General features: G+C 42.7%; 1 protein-coding gene across 1 annotated transcript in view; it reads right to left on the reverse strand.

The window, feature by feature from the left end:
* Positions 1-6,455: 6,455 nt before the first annotated feature.
* The window catches only part of PDILT (protein disulfide isomerase like, testis expressed), a 30,635-nt gene continuing 21,417 nt past the window's right edge, over positions 6,456-15,673 (reverse strand). The window contains exons 11-12 of the mRNA XM_054271174.1: positions 15,287-15,376; positions 6,456-6,743 (exon numbers count right to left, since the gene is read on the reverse strand). Coding sequence (XP_054127149.1) covers positions 6,456-6,743; positions 15,287-15,376 — 378 coding nt within the window. The remainder of the gene's footprint in view (positions 6,744-15,286; positions 15,377-15,673) is intronic.

The raw sequence follows: 15,673 nt of genomic DNA on the forward strand, positions 1-15,673 counted from the left end.
TGTGGTGGATGCAGGCAGGCTGAACCAGCAAGTCCTGCCTGACTTTTTGTTCAGAGCATCTCACTGCATGTTCAGCCTGTGAGTGCCTGTGAAAGAGAGGGAGAAATGCCCAGCTGGGTGCACTGCCTGGGAGGACCTTGCTTTGTGTTGGAACATTTCTGGTGCAATATTGCACTGCAGTCCAGCTGTGAGCCCTTCTCTGCTCTCTGCCAGCTGTTACAGGTACTCAGGGTTAGGCAGCCCTGTCTTGGGTAATTTACAGTTTCAGCAGTGAGTGTATGCTTGAAGTAGGTGACAGCTGTAATGAAATTAAATGCCCTGCTCAGGAAACTTGAAGTGGAACTGAGAATTGAAAACAGTGCTCATGAATCCAAATCTAAAGCATCCAAATCTTTGGAGACAGCACCAAGCTAATGCCAACACAGAAATTTTGGATTAGCATTTCTCCCTGGACCTTTACTGAGAGCAGCTCAGGTTAAGGTGTTTAGGGTCAGAAGAACATTACAAAGTGATAATTCATGATACAATAAGCAGGGAGAAATACCAGAGCTGTCCCTATAGTAAGGTCCAGGGAATGGTTCAGGAGAGCCCTTGCAGATGCACAGGAGCTCTGCAGATGCAGAGCAGCAGACAGTGCTCTGAACTTAGGGCTGCTTTATTTAAATGTTACCTATTTTGAAAGTGTCCATGGAATCTCAATTCAGTAGGTGTGAGGCAAAACTAGTTTTTGTAGCTTTCCTGTTTGTTTAAATAAATTCTTCATTTAAAAAAAATATAGAAACATGGTGATATGATCTTTGTCTTCCACTGCACCTAATGATGTAACAGAAATGATGGTTTCTGTGGTACACACACTCCCTGCAGCAACCTGTATTGATCTAGAGGATGTGACAGTCTCCCTCTTTTTTGAAGTCAGTATTTTATTGATGAAAAGGCAGCAATTTAATTTCATCCAGTTTTCATGTTTTGAAATACATACTAATTCTGATGTGGAGCAATATGAACCCTTTATTTTTAATGTGAATGTAGAATTGCCAAAATCTGTATTTTCAGAACAAAAGTCCATTTTTGTGTTGGATACCAAGATGCATGTGCTCTCTCACTTACCCTCTAACTCACACACAGAGGTTCACAAACTCAGGTCCTTTTTCACCCCAGGTATCCCTGGCTTGGTCAGAACAGGGAGCTGAAATGGTGCTTCCCTTCATCCTATGACACAGCCATCTCACTCTGTATTTATTTTTTTAAAAAGAAAAGCTCAAACCAATTCATTGCCACAAAATATTAAATAAAAGAGTACACTTCCACAAGAACCAATTAAACCAGAAATCTTTTGATGGCTATAGTCAGACTGTCTTGCTGTTTTCTTGAAGGTCATCTCTAAAGGCTTGAAGCACTCCAGGTTTTGGAATGAAAACTGTCACCTTTATTCATTTTGAGTAATAGTGGAAGGAACTAGAATTATAAATTGAGATTCAGTTCTTCTTCCTTCAGCTACTGAATCAAAAAAAGTTGTATAAGATGAGATCCATCTTCTGATTACTCAGAACAGAAATTCCAGTCTCTCATAAGGCAGGTCAAACAATGCCCAGAAAGTTTCTCCTCCTTTACTTAGGCCATTAGAGAATTAAATTGATTGCATCATTTTCAGCATCATTTCACAACAGTCAATAGTCCATCTTCCAAATTGCATCAGTGCCTTGTACCATAATACCCATATGGAAAAAGGAGCAGCTGCCCCTTCCTGGTACACAAGGCATTAAAAATTCTCCTTCAGAAAATTATTCCAACAAGACAGTAAAATGTCAGCAGTTTACCATCTCTTTTCTCCTGCAAATAAATTGTTCTACAAGAATAAAATTATTTGCTGTTGTTCTTTTTTCTTTTCCTGCGAGCCTAAATTCACCTCTGTGTCAAGAAGTTTAGGTCAAAAGAGGAGAGACATGGTAGCTGTGCTGTCATGGTCAGAGGCACTAAGGGAATAAAGCAAAGTCAAGGAGTCAGCTGGAGCTGGGAGGAACCAATCCTGCCAAAGTGCTGCTCTGCTGAGCTGGGTGTCTTCTTACCTGGAGGTTTATTTAGTGGTGGAAGAGGGAAGGATGGCCAGCCAGGGAAGGATGCTGAGTGCCTTGGGAATGAAGCAGGGAAGGCAGGAGCAACTGGAAAAGAGTTTCATTGCTTCTGGAGGGATTTTTCCTCCCAAGTATGATGTTTTTTAAAAAACTGCTTCACAAGGGCCAGGTGCTGTGTTAAGGGAGGAAGCTGGAGCCTGGAGTTCATTCAGGGCATTTCATCTCCTCAGCCCACAGCTGTGTCCTGCAGCCCTGAGGGTGTTGCTGCAGCACCTGGTGCAAGAGCTCAGGGTCACCCCCTTCTGCTTTTCTGAGGCTTTTCTGCTGGATTATGGCTTGAGGGACTCCTGAGCTGGGAATTTTCCTTTCCATGTAGATCTACAGGATTTTCCAAAGCAAAAGAAAACCTGTTCACATCTGCTGACTGAAGACAAGATGATGCCTATGGTAAAGGGGAGCTGCTGGCAGTGCTGAGGCGTGAGTGACAGGATTTTAAACAGAAATAGGAAGAAAATAACTTTATTGGGGAAAAAGAAGTTTTAGTTCTGGCCTTCTTTATGCTGGGCTCGTTAGGAGCAGCAGTTAATGTGAGTGATAGCTGGTGTGTGTGATAAGTACCCTCACTGTCATGTCTGATAAAGAGGGAATGTTCTACTCAAACCATGCCATAGTCACGTGCAGATTTCTGTGCATCCCTCATGCTGTTCATCTGCAAAACCTGTACTATCCAAAAGGGGCAAAGTTGCTACTGATAAAGGACTATCAATAGATGCTCTTATTTCTGTTCTATTCCTGTTACGTTCCTTGCTTGCAATGGGGTTATTTCACTACTGTTGTTGTTATGGATTGCTCTTTCTTCTTGGATTCAATTTTGGCAGGGAAATGCTGACTGTACAGTGCCTGCATGACACATATGGCAGATATAGCCAGTGCTTGGGAATGTGATAATAAACATTTTGTTTCAGAGTACAGGAATTGTATTTTCAGAAGTTATTCTGAAAAATATGGATTTATGGATCTACTACACAATTCAGCCACATAAGTTTATGCTGAAGGTGCTGACCTGAGCACCAGTTTGAATTTCTGTGTGGCTTTCTCAGCTGCTCTTTAACTTTTGCAGTGATGGAACAGCTCCCTGGGGCCAAATGCTGTTTGCACTTTTGTCCCTCACCCTAAAAGTCACAAGTCCTGCTCAGAACTCAGAGTAGAAACAGTGATGAAAAATGTGCTTGCTCTCGCAAAGCTGGAAAACTCTCTGTCCCCCTGTTGCCATGGTAACACCTGCATCCACATTCCTTCATCACTGCTCCCTATTACCTTGCTCTACCACTGTCTCCAAGCAATCATTGTCTTTTCCTATCCCTGTGCTGAAGAAAGGAGCAAAAATATGTAGAAACTGAAGGAGCAGCCATAAGCACACAGAGGCAGGTTCATTCTGGATACAAAACCATCAAAGTGATCTGCCCTGAGGACAGGATAGTCAGAAAATGAAGAACAAATTGTTGATTTGAAAGAGCAGCTCTGATTCTCATCAAGTAATACATTGCATAACTTATATGTTAATGGTCTATAGATCATTCTGGGCATAGCTGCTTCTACTCATGTCCTGAAATGTGGGGTTGTTTAGGAAAGTGATTGCCTGAGGTTTCTATGCCTGGGTTATGGCTGACCACCTGGCCAAGCTAAAGGGTTTGTGACAGAAAGCAGCTTGGCTCAAGAGTGTAGAAACAATTGTGGAGGGGGTTGAGATGAAATGCCACTTCCCAGAGGCTCTGTTCCTCAAAGTGATGCCCAGTAATTTCATTGAAAAGGGCTGGAACTGTATGGTTGAAGCTTCAGTTTGTATCTGGTGATCAGCCCAGCAGACTTTCCTTGTAGGTACTATTTATGCCACCCAAATTAGTGTGTGCATGCTAGTTCTCGGAGTGAAATGGATTTTACAGGAGTATGATCTTCTTCATACAGGTCTGTACATCTGCTTTTGGTGTAGCTGGCTTGAAGTGAAATGTTTTTGGCATGGCCCATGCAAATGAAGTGTGGGCTATGTCTTGTTTTGATGCAAAGATTATCCCACGTAATTGCAAAGTTCTGTACAGTTACCTACCTTTAATTAGAAACACTGAACATTAGCTGTTGCAAAGTGGATAATTACAGTACTTCTGACTAAAACCCACTTGGCAGTGTCTTCTGGAATGAGAACGAGGGCTGTTCCCCCGTTCCTGGCATGAACATTTTACCTCTCATGGCTTGAGTCAAGGATGGTGCCCTCATGGGATGCCATAATCTCTCAGCTGTGCTCAGTGTTTATCCTGACAACATGACAATGCTGTACTTGATTGTGCTTGGGAAATAACCCAGCACAGCCTGGTGTAACATCCCCACAGTGCATACTGCACTGCAGTTTTAATGGAATCTTCACGATCAGAAAAGTTTCAGGGAACTGGTTTCATATCCTATTGACAGATTTCACTTCAGCTTTAGTTGAAATGTTCCCTGCTGTCTGCCACTTTTCTGGGGTTCAATAAAACTGCACTAAAACTGTTTCCCCAAAGTAGAGGCTTTCTAAATCAAGGCAAAATAATTCCATAGTGGAATCCAGAGGCTCTTTCTCAGCAATGGCTGAGGGAGGCTTACATTGATAGTTGGTCTTGTATGTGTGAGGAGTCTGAGGTACAACAGGGCTCTGTTTGGGACTGGATAGAGGAGTAGCCAGCAGCTGAGCTTCTCTCCTTTTTTAAAACCATTTCTTTCTTTTCTCCTGCAGTTCTTCATACTTATATATATCTCCTTTCATGACCTTTACTTTTCCTGTCCTACCTGCATCTTGTAAATTCCCTCCCTGTGGGAGCCCATATTTAGTAATGGGCTTGATCTCTCATCAGGCCCATGGCATCTCTTCATTCCACAAATATTCCTCATCTTTCTGATTCTTCCCTTCCCTCTGTATTTATTGTGAGACTAGAAGAACATGAGATACAACATGATGAAGAAAAGAGATTGTGTCTGTCACTTGTTATCTGCTTGAGCCTGGTGTAGTGTGTGTAGAGAAGTGTGATCCACAGAAGGAACAACATGCACAGAGCATAAGTATTTCGTGTTGTCCTCTGAAAGATTCCCACTGAGAACCCCTGAGACTGAAAGGATAGCAAAAAATTTAATCAGATTCATTCTCTTCTCTCTATAAGCAAATGGATTTATAGCATTAAGCTTTGAGAAATGCTGAGTTCTCTTGAATGAGATGATCATTGTGTTTTGCTCCAAAGCCTCATCCTACTCCTAATGTTATATTGAGTCTGCTAAATATAGATGATTTTTCTGATATTCAGACATGAAGAGAAGGTAATTAGTGGTGTTTGTGTACCAAAAAAAAGCTGGTTTGTGCAGGGAAACACAAACTCTGCCTCCCTCATTTCCATGACAGGGAGCAAGTGTAAAGCTGTAACATACCCTTTTCCCCCCTTGCCTCCTCAGAGAGAGGGAAAAGCAGAAAAAACTGCCTTGTTTAATCAAAACTGTAGTCAGACAAACTGGAAGGGTTGATCCAACACAGCAACTTGGTCAACTTTTAATTAAGTGTGTTTAGTGGTCAGTCATGCTCATGAGCAAATAAAAATTAGAATTAGGACAATATAAGTCAAATTAAGTTTAAACAATTCTTTGACCCCCAATGTGAATCCATCGGCTTAGCTCCATGAGTTGATGAGCTCCTGTCTGATCCTGTTGCTGCTGTCATCAAATTCTACAACAGGAAATGAAAATCAACAAATCAATAAGGAGAAAAAGGAGCAACAGCAAGACTCCTGCTGCTCCTGAAAACTTCAAAAGTCTGGAGAAGTTTCCCATACATAGAGAAAAATGAAACTCTGGCACAAACTGGACCTCAGCTTTTTGCACCTACTTATCTATCTTTTAAGCTAAACCTGTCCCAGGGCCTCCTAAAGCTCAGTGGAGCCAGATGAGAATTCTGACTCTATTAAAGTAAGGAGGTCATGTCAATTTTCATTTGACTGTATTTTAGGGCATTTTGAAGTTAATGCCTAAAAACTTTAAGTTCAAAATGCGGATCTCACAAAATTCAAGACGGTGAAGAAACTTTTCCATATTTTAAATTTCTTTTTGCAACTGGTTCAGGAGGAGAATCCTCTGCAGTTCCACAGCCTTGGTGCAGGAGCTGAGGTGACCGGAAAGTGAAGGGCATTAGGAAGAGCCATGGTGCAAGTCAGGGTGGTTGGGCACTGGACCAGGCTCCCAGGGAGCTGGTAGCTCCAGTACAAAGGATCCAGCAGATCCAGTACAAAGGATCCGGTGGATCCTGTACAAGGAATCCAGTAGATCCAGTTCATAGGGTCCAGTGGATCCAGTATAAAGATCTGGGAGATCCATTCATTGTCCTCCCTGAGGCGCCGGGCTGTGCCCGTGCCCCTCGGGCTGCCGTGCCGTGCCGTGCCCCGGGCGCTGTTTTCCCTCCCAGACTCTCGGTCCTTCGGCGCTGCCGGTGCCGTTCCCGGGCCAGGCCGTGCCCCAGGATCCCGAGCCGGGCTGGGATGCCCGCACATCCCGGCAGGTGGCGGTGGAGCCGTGGGATTGTGCGGGAATGCGGGCCCGGCCCCAAAGGCCGCGGCGGCGGCTGCTCTGAGCCCGAGCCCGGCGCTCGGTCACGGCCCGGAGCTCCTGCGGTCACCGCTCAGGGGGCTCGTCCTGAGCCACAGGGACTCATTTCACATCTCTGACCATATAACTGAAGTATGCTGTCCGCCTAAGTTTGGATAAATTAGTAGGAAGAAGGCTACAGAAGAATAAACATATTGGGGGAAGTATTTTGCATGTTCTCAATATAAATGAGAATTCAGTTCAAAGAAACCCAGTGGCTCTTGACTGGAAGAGAAGATTTCAGGTTGCAAAATTTCAAAATGAAGAGATTCATTTATTACAAGGCATGTTCTTTTCGTGTATTGCAAATTATGGTTTGCTTTCACCAATGAGTGTTCCATAGAAGACCATCTTCCTTGTCTTGTATGAAGTCCTCTGGTTGCTGGGGGAGCACATCCTTCAAATTTCCACACCAGTGTGTTCTCTGAGGAAACTGTCCTAAGAATTCTTATGCCAAGCAGCATCTTAATCAAAGGGTTAAAAGTAGAAAAATGCACAGACAAAACTACAGCAAAGATTGTCAATTAAGTGAACATTAATAAGTGTCCACTCTCTTCTTTCAGAGTCTTAATAAAGGATTACATGGAAATTATCAAGGACTAGAACAGAAATAGTTTAGGGTTTGCTACATATTTAATGCCAGTTAGAAAGCTGTCACACCCCACACCTGGCTCTTACAAAGTCTGTAATTGCCACCCTAAAATCCAGCTATTCCCAGAGCCACCTCATGTGTGCAGCCAGGATAAAACAGTAGTATAGATTTTTGCCATGAGCTCAGACTCTTCCAAGCAAATGTGATTTCTGGGCAAATACCTTGCTCTGTTGAAGTTACAAGACCTTGGCCAAGAGCTGTTCAGGAAAAGGATCAGGGCATGTGGAAGAGTGTGGGTTTTCTTCCTGACTCAGCAAATAACAGTGCTTTGGAGGCAAGGAGGGTGAGGCAAGGCAGGCAGAGACCCAACAGTGTCAAACTAAGTGAAAGGAAATGATAGTTAATAGTTTTTATGGACTTTCATCTGTTACTGGTCTAAAAGAACTGTTTTCCTAGCAAACATTGGTGCTGTGCCCTGGCACACAGAGGCTGGAGGCAATGCTATCCCAGGGCGCTGGTTTAGCACAGGACTGTGTTAGCATGTGCTGGGGGTGCTAAGAAATAACCAGCATCTTCTCAAAAATGACAAGGCCAGAGGAGAAAAATTTAGGCAGAATTCCCAGATTACTTCAGTCTATAAAATACAGGCTTTGAAAAGATCAGCCATGATGTTCATATGTGTCCTTAGCCTCTGCTGACTGGTTGTGACTACCTGTGTTGTACTTGGCAAGAAGGCAGCATTTGTTCAAGGGGACTCTTGCCAGCTGTGCTGAAGAAAGTGCTTTTCAACGGGATTCCAATTAAATGCTTTATTAATATTTATTATTCACTGCTTCCAGTTATGGGTAACCTGCATTTGAAATGCAGCATGTTGTTTCTTCCTGGGGAGGGGGAGAAAATGATGCTTTAGCTGTTTGTGTTCACTGTGTGGTGTCACAGTGGTGATGCAGGTTCAATGTATGAATATGAGGGTCCCTGTGCAGTAAATTCCCCACCAGGAGCTGGTGTGGAGCAGCAGGCAGGCTCTGGGGAAAGGTAGCAGCCACTGATGTTTGTTCAGCAGCCAGAGGAGTGGGCAGCAGTGCTGGCACAGCTTTAGCTCTGTCAATGTTTCACAGAAAGCAAATATTTCCAAGGTGATTCTCAGAAGCTGCAAGCTGAGGGCACATTGGGCAATGTGTGACCCTGCTGCTGCAGCAGGAACAGGTTTTGGAGGTTTTGGAGCTGCCTGCTCCAAAGCCAATGGCAGAGCTGAGTTTGGCTTGGCCCCTCAGCTGTGTCATCTCTCAGCTGTGGTGACTCAAGCACAAAATGTGAGCAGTGAGGTGGCCCTGGAAGCCCTCAGAGCTGGACACAAGCTTTGGGTGAATGACTGACAGCTGGTGTGGAATGACTGACAGCTTGTGTGGAATGACTGACAGCTTGTGTGGTGCTCCTGATGCACAGCCACAACAGCGTGGCCATGAGCCCAGGGGACAAATGGGTTTAAAGCTTTTCCCACAGTAAAGTGCAAATGAGCACAGGCTCCTTGCTGCTGTCACAGCTGGTTATACCAAGCATGGCTTTCAAATATCTGAGCTGGGTAATTTCCACTGGCCCACCTCCACTTGAGTTAACACAAAAGCCCATTTTTATAAATGTGTGAGTTGTTCCTTTTTTGTTAATATATCTGCATTAAATCTTTGTGGCCTTGGAGCAAACTCTCCTCTCTTTGCTGTCAGGAGTGTGAGAGAAAGAAAACACAGGAGTGTCAAACTTCCTAATGAGTTGACATTGCAATTCTCTGAATGAAATGCCTGAAATGCTGGCTTTAGACCCCTCTCCCTGATCATCCCATCAGCCTTCAGGCATACAGCACACATCTATTTCTCCCAACAGGAGTTTCTGACCTCCAGACATTGTGATTTATACCAATTATGCCACTGCCACCCATCAAGGGGATTATTTTTTTTTTTTGAACAGTCGTTGCATTTGTTTTGTATTTGTATTAATCCCTTTTAATGTATTGTTGTTATGCTAATGCCAGCTGAAAGTAATTCCAGGGAAATTAAGCTAGGATTAATCTGTTGTAATTAGGAAAAGAATTATTATAGTTCTCATTAAGACTGATTTTTTTGTCTGTTCATCTGAGCATCTATGAATGACTGTCAATTCTGAACAACATTTTTCTTCTCCAGGATTTAAGAATAGAACTTAATGAGATGAATTTCTATCTACAAGGTACTCACAGCTTGTATTTTAAGCAGAATAGGCTATCACTGAATAAAAACCGCAAGTCAGCATTTCTTCAGGATGGTTCAAGTTTATCCCCTTTTTGTATTAAACTTTGTGATGCTTTTTATAATTAAGATTCGTGGCTGAGAGTGTTGCTTCTGCTGCTCCATATTTATAACCAGTGCAGATTAAAGCAGCTCCATTGCCGGTATGCATTCATATCTCTTTACTTAGTCCTGCCTGTCTTAATTGATAGGGCTTATTTATGTGCAGGAGGAGATTATTCATGTGAGTGGGGCATTCAAAATATTGGTATTCATTTATAGAAACAAGTTTGGCTAATAAATATTGATTTTTAAAATTTTAATGGTTTTAAGTAATATTTAGAATGTCTAAGCACGGTTATAATGATGTACTCTTTAAAATTAAACAGATTCTCTTCATGTTTAGACTAAGATAAAAGAAGTAATGTTTGACTTAGCAAAGCTTGAGGAAGCAATTGCATTTCACACGCTTAGGGCTCAATTCTCCTTGTGACACTTCCAAATTTTTGTTCCAGGAATACATTCTGTAGCTGACTTGAGTCAGAGGGAGAACAAGGTAATGTGCCAGGGCACTTGTTTGGCACCATGGGCTCCTCCTGCCCTGGTCAAGACTTGGAGGAACTCAGTCAGGAAGGCAGAATTTTGACCAAGGAAGAGATGTGACTCAGGCAGGTTTTCAGCACACTTTTATGAAGTAGAATTGCAACTCTTGTCATGTGTCAGTTCATGGCATGTGAGTCTGCACTCAGCCCCTTGTCTCGACACCACATCTGAGAGTGGCTGGAACAAAAATGAGAACATCATTTGCCCAGATGTCACATGTTTTCATTAAAATGTAATCTTGCACCTCATAATAGGATAGATAGCAGTTTCAGGATTGAGCCTTGTATACAGTGGGTAGACACAGTGAAAATTAATTTTTTTTCTTTATCTTGAATGGTAAACCCATCTGCCAGATACAGGCTGGTGCTGAAGGTTGCTTGCTCCATTTTTCTGGAGGGAAACTAATTAAAAGATTATAGCTTCTGTGTTTAATAGTTGTTCAAAATATACTGGTGGCACTGCTTGTCATTCAGATTTCATCATGTTGCAAGCAGCAAAGGGAAAGCACACTGACACTTCCCTCTCCTTGGGATTCAGTTCATCTCATTCTCTTCCTAATCTGATCTCCCAGGATATCACATGAAGGCTTCTGTGTGTTAATGAATGCCCAATGTTAAATGAAAGTCAAATTAAACCCAATATCAAGCAGTGGTCAGGTTTACTTTGCCCAAGGTCCCACTGGGAGTGTCCCAGAGAACTTGTGTTTGATATCCAGAGGAGAACTGACTTCAGTGGGTAACAGAGAGGCAGTTCTGGTACACCTCAGTGGTCAAATTAACAAATCATTGTTTCTGTGGTATTTGTAAATGAAGTTCTCTTAACAAGGGTGCTGAGAAACTCTCACTGTCAACTGCAACCCAACTGTCCAGCTGGAGCTTCCACCCACAGCAAACTCAGCTTGAACTCTTTAAACCATCCCATCTTTGCCACTAAGTGACAGTATGGTTTGGTTTCTGCTGTATTGCAGTTATATAAAAATTTTACTCTGTATTAGAAACATGATAATTAAACTTTACTTGTCATCTTCAAAGAAGAATTTTTCTTCAGATGGCAATAACTCGGCTGTGGCCCCATCTCTCACCTCTACAGTGCTGACTTTTAAGCTGCAGTTTTCCTGTTAAACCTTCAGCTCCTTCTCCCCATGTAGGTGATGTTTCTGGCAGAAAACCTGAGTGTGTGGAGCCCATCTGTGTGGGAATCCACAAAATTAGAGGGCTTTGGGAAAGCTGCAAGATGCAGGCCTCAGATACAGCAGAACTGTGAGCAGAGCTAAGCAGAAGCCATGAGATAGGTCAGCAGAAAAAGTATTTAAACTGTAGAAAAAGCAAGGACAAATAGAACAATGGTCTGTGTATTAATGCTTGTCTGAATAGCCCTCTAAGCTGCAGAAAGCTTATCTAGCAAGATATTAGGAAGGTTAAAGCTTAATAATGGAGCTCTGTGCATTGTGTTTTAAGGCTTACAAGTATGTGTTGTATTTGAAATAAGCAAGCATTGTTTAAGCAAAGGTACGTGTGCTTATAGTGGTTGGATAGAAGTACTGTCAATGTGCTTTTGCTTTGTGGGATTGGTCAAGAAGCTTATAAAGTAAGTTGTAACATTAAGCTTTTTGGCCTGCTGCCTGGAATGGGAGCTGCTGGCATCTTCCCATTGTCATAACCATGTAATGAGACTGATGCTGAAAAATAAACAGCTCAAGGCCCTTTCAGCAGCAGCCCCATCTCGTTCACATCTGTAAATAGCCCCCCTTGCTGGTGTCAATCTGGTCTTCACCCATTTCAGACAGGCTCAGTAAACTGCTCACAGAACCAGGTCAAAGACCTGCAAAACCCAGGTGGACCATGTATAGGAATGGTGGTCTAGCCCTGAATGTGCTTCCACAAGAATCCTCTTCCACCACTTAAGTTAATTTAATTGCAGTCCCAATGAACATTAATCCCAGCAGAGATTAAACTGTGCCCATGGGGAATCAGCATAAACTGTTTTCCTTTGTGTGTCTCCTTGTTACCTCCTCATCAGTGGAGACCAACTGACAGCTGACTGAGGTGTGCTGCATGTGGAGCCCTATTTATTTGCAAGAACTGTGGAGTAAAGAAGTTAATAATTCACCTTAAATCTCAAAATGTGCTTATTTAATTACATTTGGATAGCAAACAAGCCACCTGTCATGACCTGCACTTTTTAGCAAACCACCATAAAATGTAAGAGGTCCAGCGCTTTACAACTTTCCCTCTCTTGCTGTCTGGTGTGACAGGTGAGGGTCAGGAGCTCTCCATGCTTCCTCTCAGTGCTGCATTCTTCACTGCAGTGATGGAGCCTTCTTCCATTCAAATGGATGTTCCTTCCTTTTCTAAGTTTTCCCCATTTCCCCCCTGCTTACATAAGAAAGTGATTATTAGCATTAACAATTTGGAAACAGAGATTTTGAACACCTGTTTCTGAAATGAAATTCTGATGTGTTCTTAATTCCCTAATTGTGTAAGAAAAGGTTTCAAATTTTCAGAATAATTTCTGCTTTATCTGGTCCTTGCAAAAGAAATTACTATTGCCCAGCAGTTTCACCTGTCTCACTTCTTTAACATGTGGTAAGGGACCTCACATAACTAGAATGTGAGTCATATTTGTGACTTTGTGTGTTAGCCATGGTATTTTTCTAACTGGAATTAAATTTTGTCTCTATTTCTGCATTTTTACCACTTGATAATAAAAAAATAATGAACTGTTCCTTGCTGCCCCTTTGGGCTCAGCCCCTAGCTTCAATGACTTTTTCTGGAGATCACTCTGGTATGCTTTTTGCAGTGTTAGACCCTGCTTTTGGGAGCAGTTAATCCCCTTTGAAAACAGGAGGGCTGTTTTGGAGAGCAATCAGTTGAAATCTTGCTGCAGATCTTGTTCTGCAAGATAGTGTGGTTTTATGTCTTGGTCTGTTTGCCATGGCATACACACCTTTCTGAAGAGTAGTTTTCTTAATAATAAAGCCACTGTTTAAGCAAAATTGACAGTATTTTAAGAACCCCTAAGAACTGATCCCAGTAAAACTAGGAGCTAAATTGGATTCAGAAGAGAAGTCACACATAACAAGCCATGGATACTAAATTCTTTACTTTTATTTTTTTATTCAGCTCTGTATTCACTTGAGATGAGTCATTCTTCCATTGAGCTCCTTCCAGGAAGGATTCCCCACAATCCTGAGAATGTTTCTCTTTCTCTGAACTATTAAAGTTCTTTCTCTGTTATTACAGTTTCCTTTTGGCTGAAATCCTCTTTGATTGCTCCCGAAGGATCCTTTTAAAAAAAAGAAATGCAAGAGGAAAATTTCTTATTATAAATGTTCACAAAGACTCTAGTAATTCTTAATAAAAAAATTTAAAGATTTAAGATTAGTTGAAATGCAGATTTTCATCTTTTCCAACCAAGGAACTTGAGGTCTTGTTAATGAGGTCAGAAATAGTACAGCTGTTGCTAAAATGCACTTTGTTTTCAAACCTTTTCACTGGTTTATGGCAAAGCTTAGATGGAGCTTTGTGTGAAGATTTAATATGAACTTAGAATACCTCGTGTGCTGATGGGCACAAGACTGTCTTTGTTTGGCAATCTCAAAAGAAACTCCCCTATTTATCTTGTTTGTGTGTTTGTAAATGCCCTGAGGTGAGGATGAGAAATTATTTAAAGAGGGAAGTTCATATCAAGCACTGTATTGCAAATGGTCTAATATTGCAATCTTCTGGGAAAATGTGGTGGGTGTCAGGAAAGGGTGGAAAAAGTGAACAGATGAGAAAATACCAATTACTAACTCCTTTTGCTGCACAGAGCATGGGTTTGAGTGGTGTTTTCTAAGCTGACTTTTTTATTTATTCTCTTATGTGAAATGAAGCATGGAGGAGTGATAGCAGAATATACAGAGCTCAAATATTGCATGTAAAAGCCTGTGTAGAACTCAACAGATCTGCTTGAAACACAGCACTAAGGAACATGCAAGAGGCAGACATCAGGTGTGGGCTTTGGGTATTGGAAAGCAGAATTTTGCAGTTATGGGGTGTCTGGTCCTGCTCTGCAGCCTTCTGTGTCCCAGAACTAGTTCAGTCATCTCTCTCCAGCAGCAACTACATATTATATTGAAGCACTGAATGCAGGAGAAAAATCAAAGCCTCTGCTGGAAATCAGTCTGCAAACTTAAAACTGTTTCTCCACCCACAGCCAGTTTTCCTACCAGCTGAAAAGAGTGTTAATAACAATTGCTAGCCTGTGGTCCCACTTCACTCTGGGCAGAAAGGGCCCAGGATTCTTACACTGGGTGGACAGTGCCTCCATTGACATGTCAGGAATTTTTCTTTTCCCTGTAGTTCTCTGTGGAGCTCAGTCACACTGCTCACTTACCACGTGTCTTTTTGCAGTGAAGTGTCTGTGATTAAATAACAGGCAGCTGTGGGACAGCAAGCACTTCTCTGCTCTGATTTACAGTGCAGAAAAAAGGGTCAAGGAACTGGCAACAGTCACAACCAGACTGCCCAGAGAAGGGACATCCTGTGCTCTCAGCTGTGTCCTTCTTTTAGGAGGAAGAGAAGCTGCACTGAATGTAGCAGAATGAGGTGAGCAATGGGGATTTGAACAGCTCTAGCTCCGACACAAAGCTGGGGCTTTGTTTTTTCCAGCTAAAATGGTGAGCAGGTGTTGCTGCACACCTGCCAGGTTGCAGGCTCCTTTGTGCTGGCTGCCAGGGCTGCTGTGTGACTCAGGGATGACACCAGCACTGGGGATGAGGCTTTGTGTGACAGCAACAGGGATGTGAGCGGGTGTGTGCCTGCCAGGCTGTGCTGCAGGGCTGCACCTGCTGTGGGGATGGCACCAGCCATGAACTGGCCAGAGCCACCCCAGCACTGGCACAAACAGGGACCAGGAGGGTGATGGGCTGGTATGGCACCAACCATGATTCAATTGGCACAAACAGGGACCAGGAGGGTGATGGGCTGGGATGGCACCAACCATGACTGGCACTCCAATTGGCACAAGCAGGGGCCAGCAGGGTGATGGGCTAAGCCAGCTCAGGGATGTCTCATAGCTGGGAACCTGCCTGGCTCACACAGCAGGTCAGGTCTGGGTCAAATTCCTACCTCCTCTCCTGCTTCTGCTCTCATCTTTCTTTGTTCCTCTAAGAATTCAGAGAATGCCTCCAATGTGTATTCCCCAGTATAGGCCACTTCCTGAAAAAGAATTAAAGTATGTAACTCTACACAAAATTCTGGAAATAATGGCAAAATGGGGTGGATGATTTGGGTTCTTTAGACTGACCAAACTCTAGAATTTTGTGCTCAGTTAAGAAAGCAAGGACAGAGGCACAGCAGGTTCCAACATTATATGAAAACTGAGTGTAAAGAAGAATATGTATATTCCTTAGAAGAAAAGGATTTTTATACAAAACAACCATTATTTTCTGGTATTAGTTTGGGATCCTGCCAGCTACTGACATCAGTGGGGTTTTTTTGTGCTTAACAATAAAC

The sequence above is a fragment of the Melozone crissalis genome, unplaced genomic scaffold, assembly GCF_028551555.1.
Source record: "Melozone crissalis strain CALT ecotype California unplaced genomic scaffold, PUWL_Pcris_2 ptg000012l_1, whole genome shotgun sequence".
NCBI lineage: Eukaryota > Metazoa > Chordata > Aves > Passeriformes > Passerellidae > Melozone > Melozone crissalis.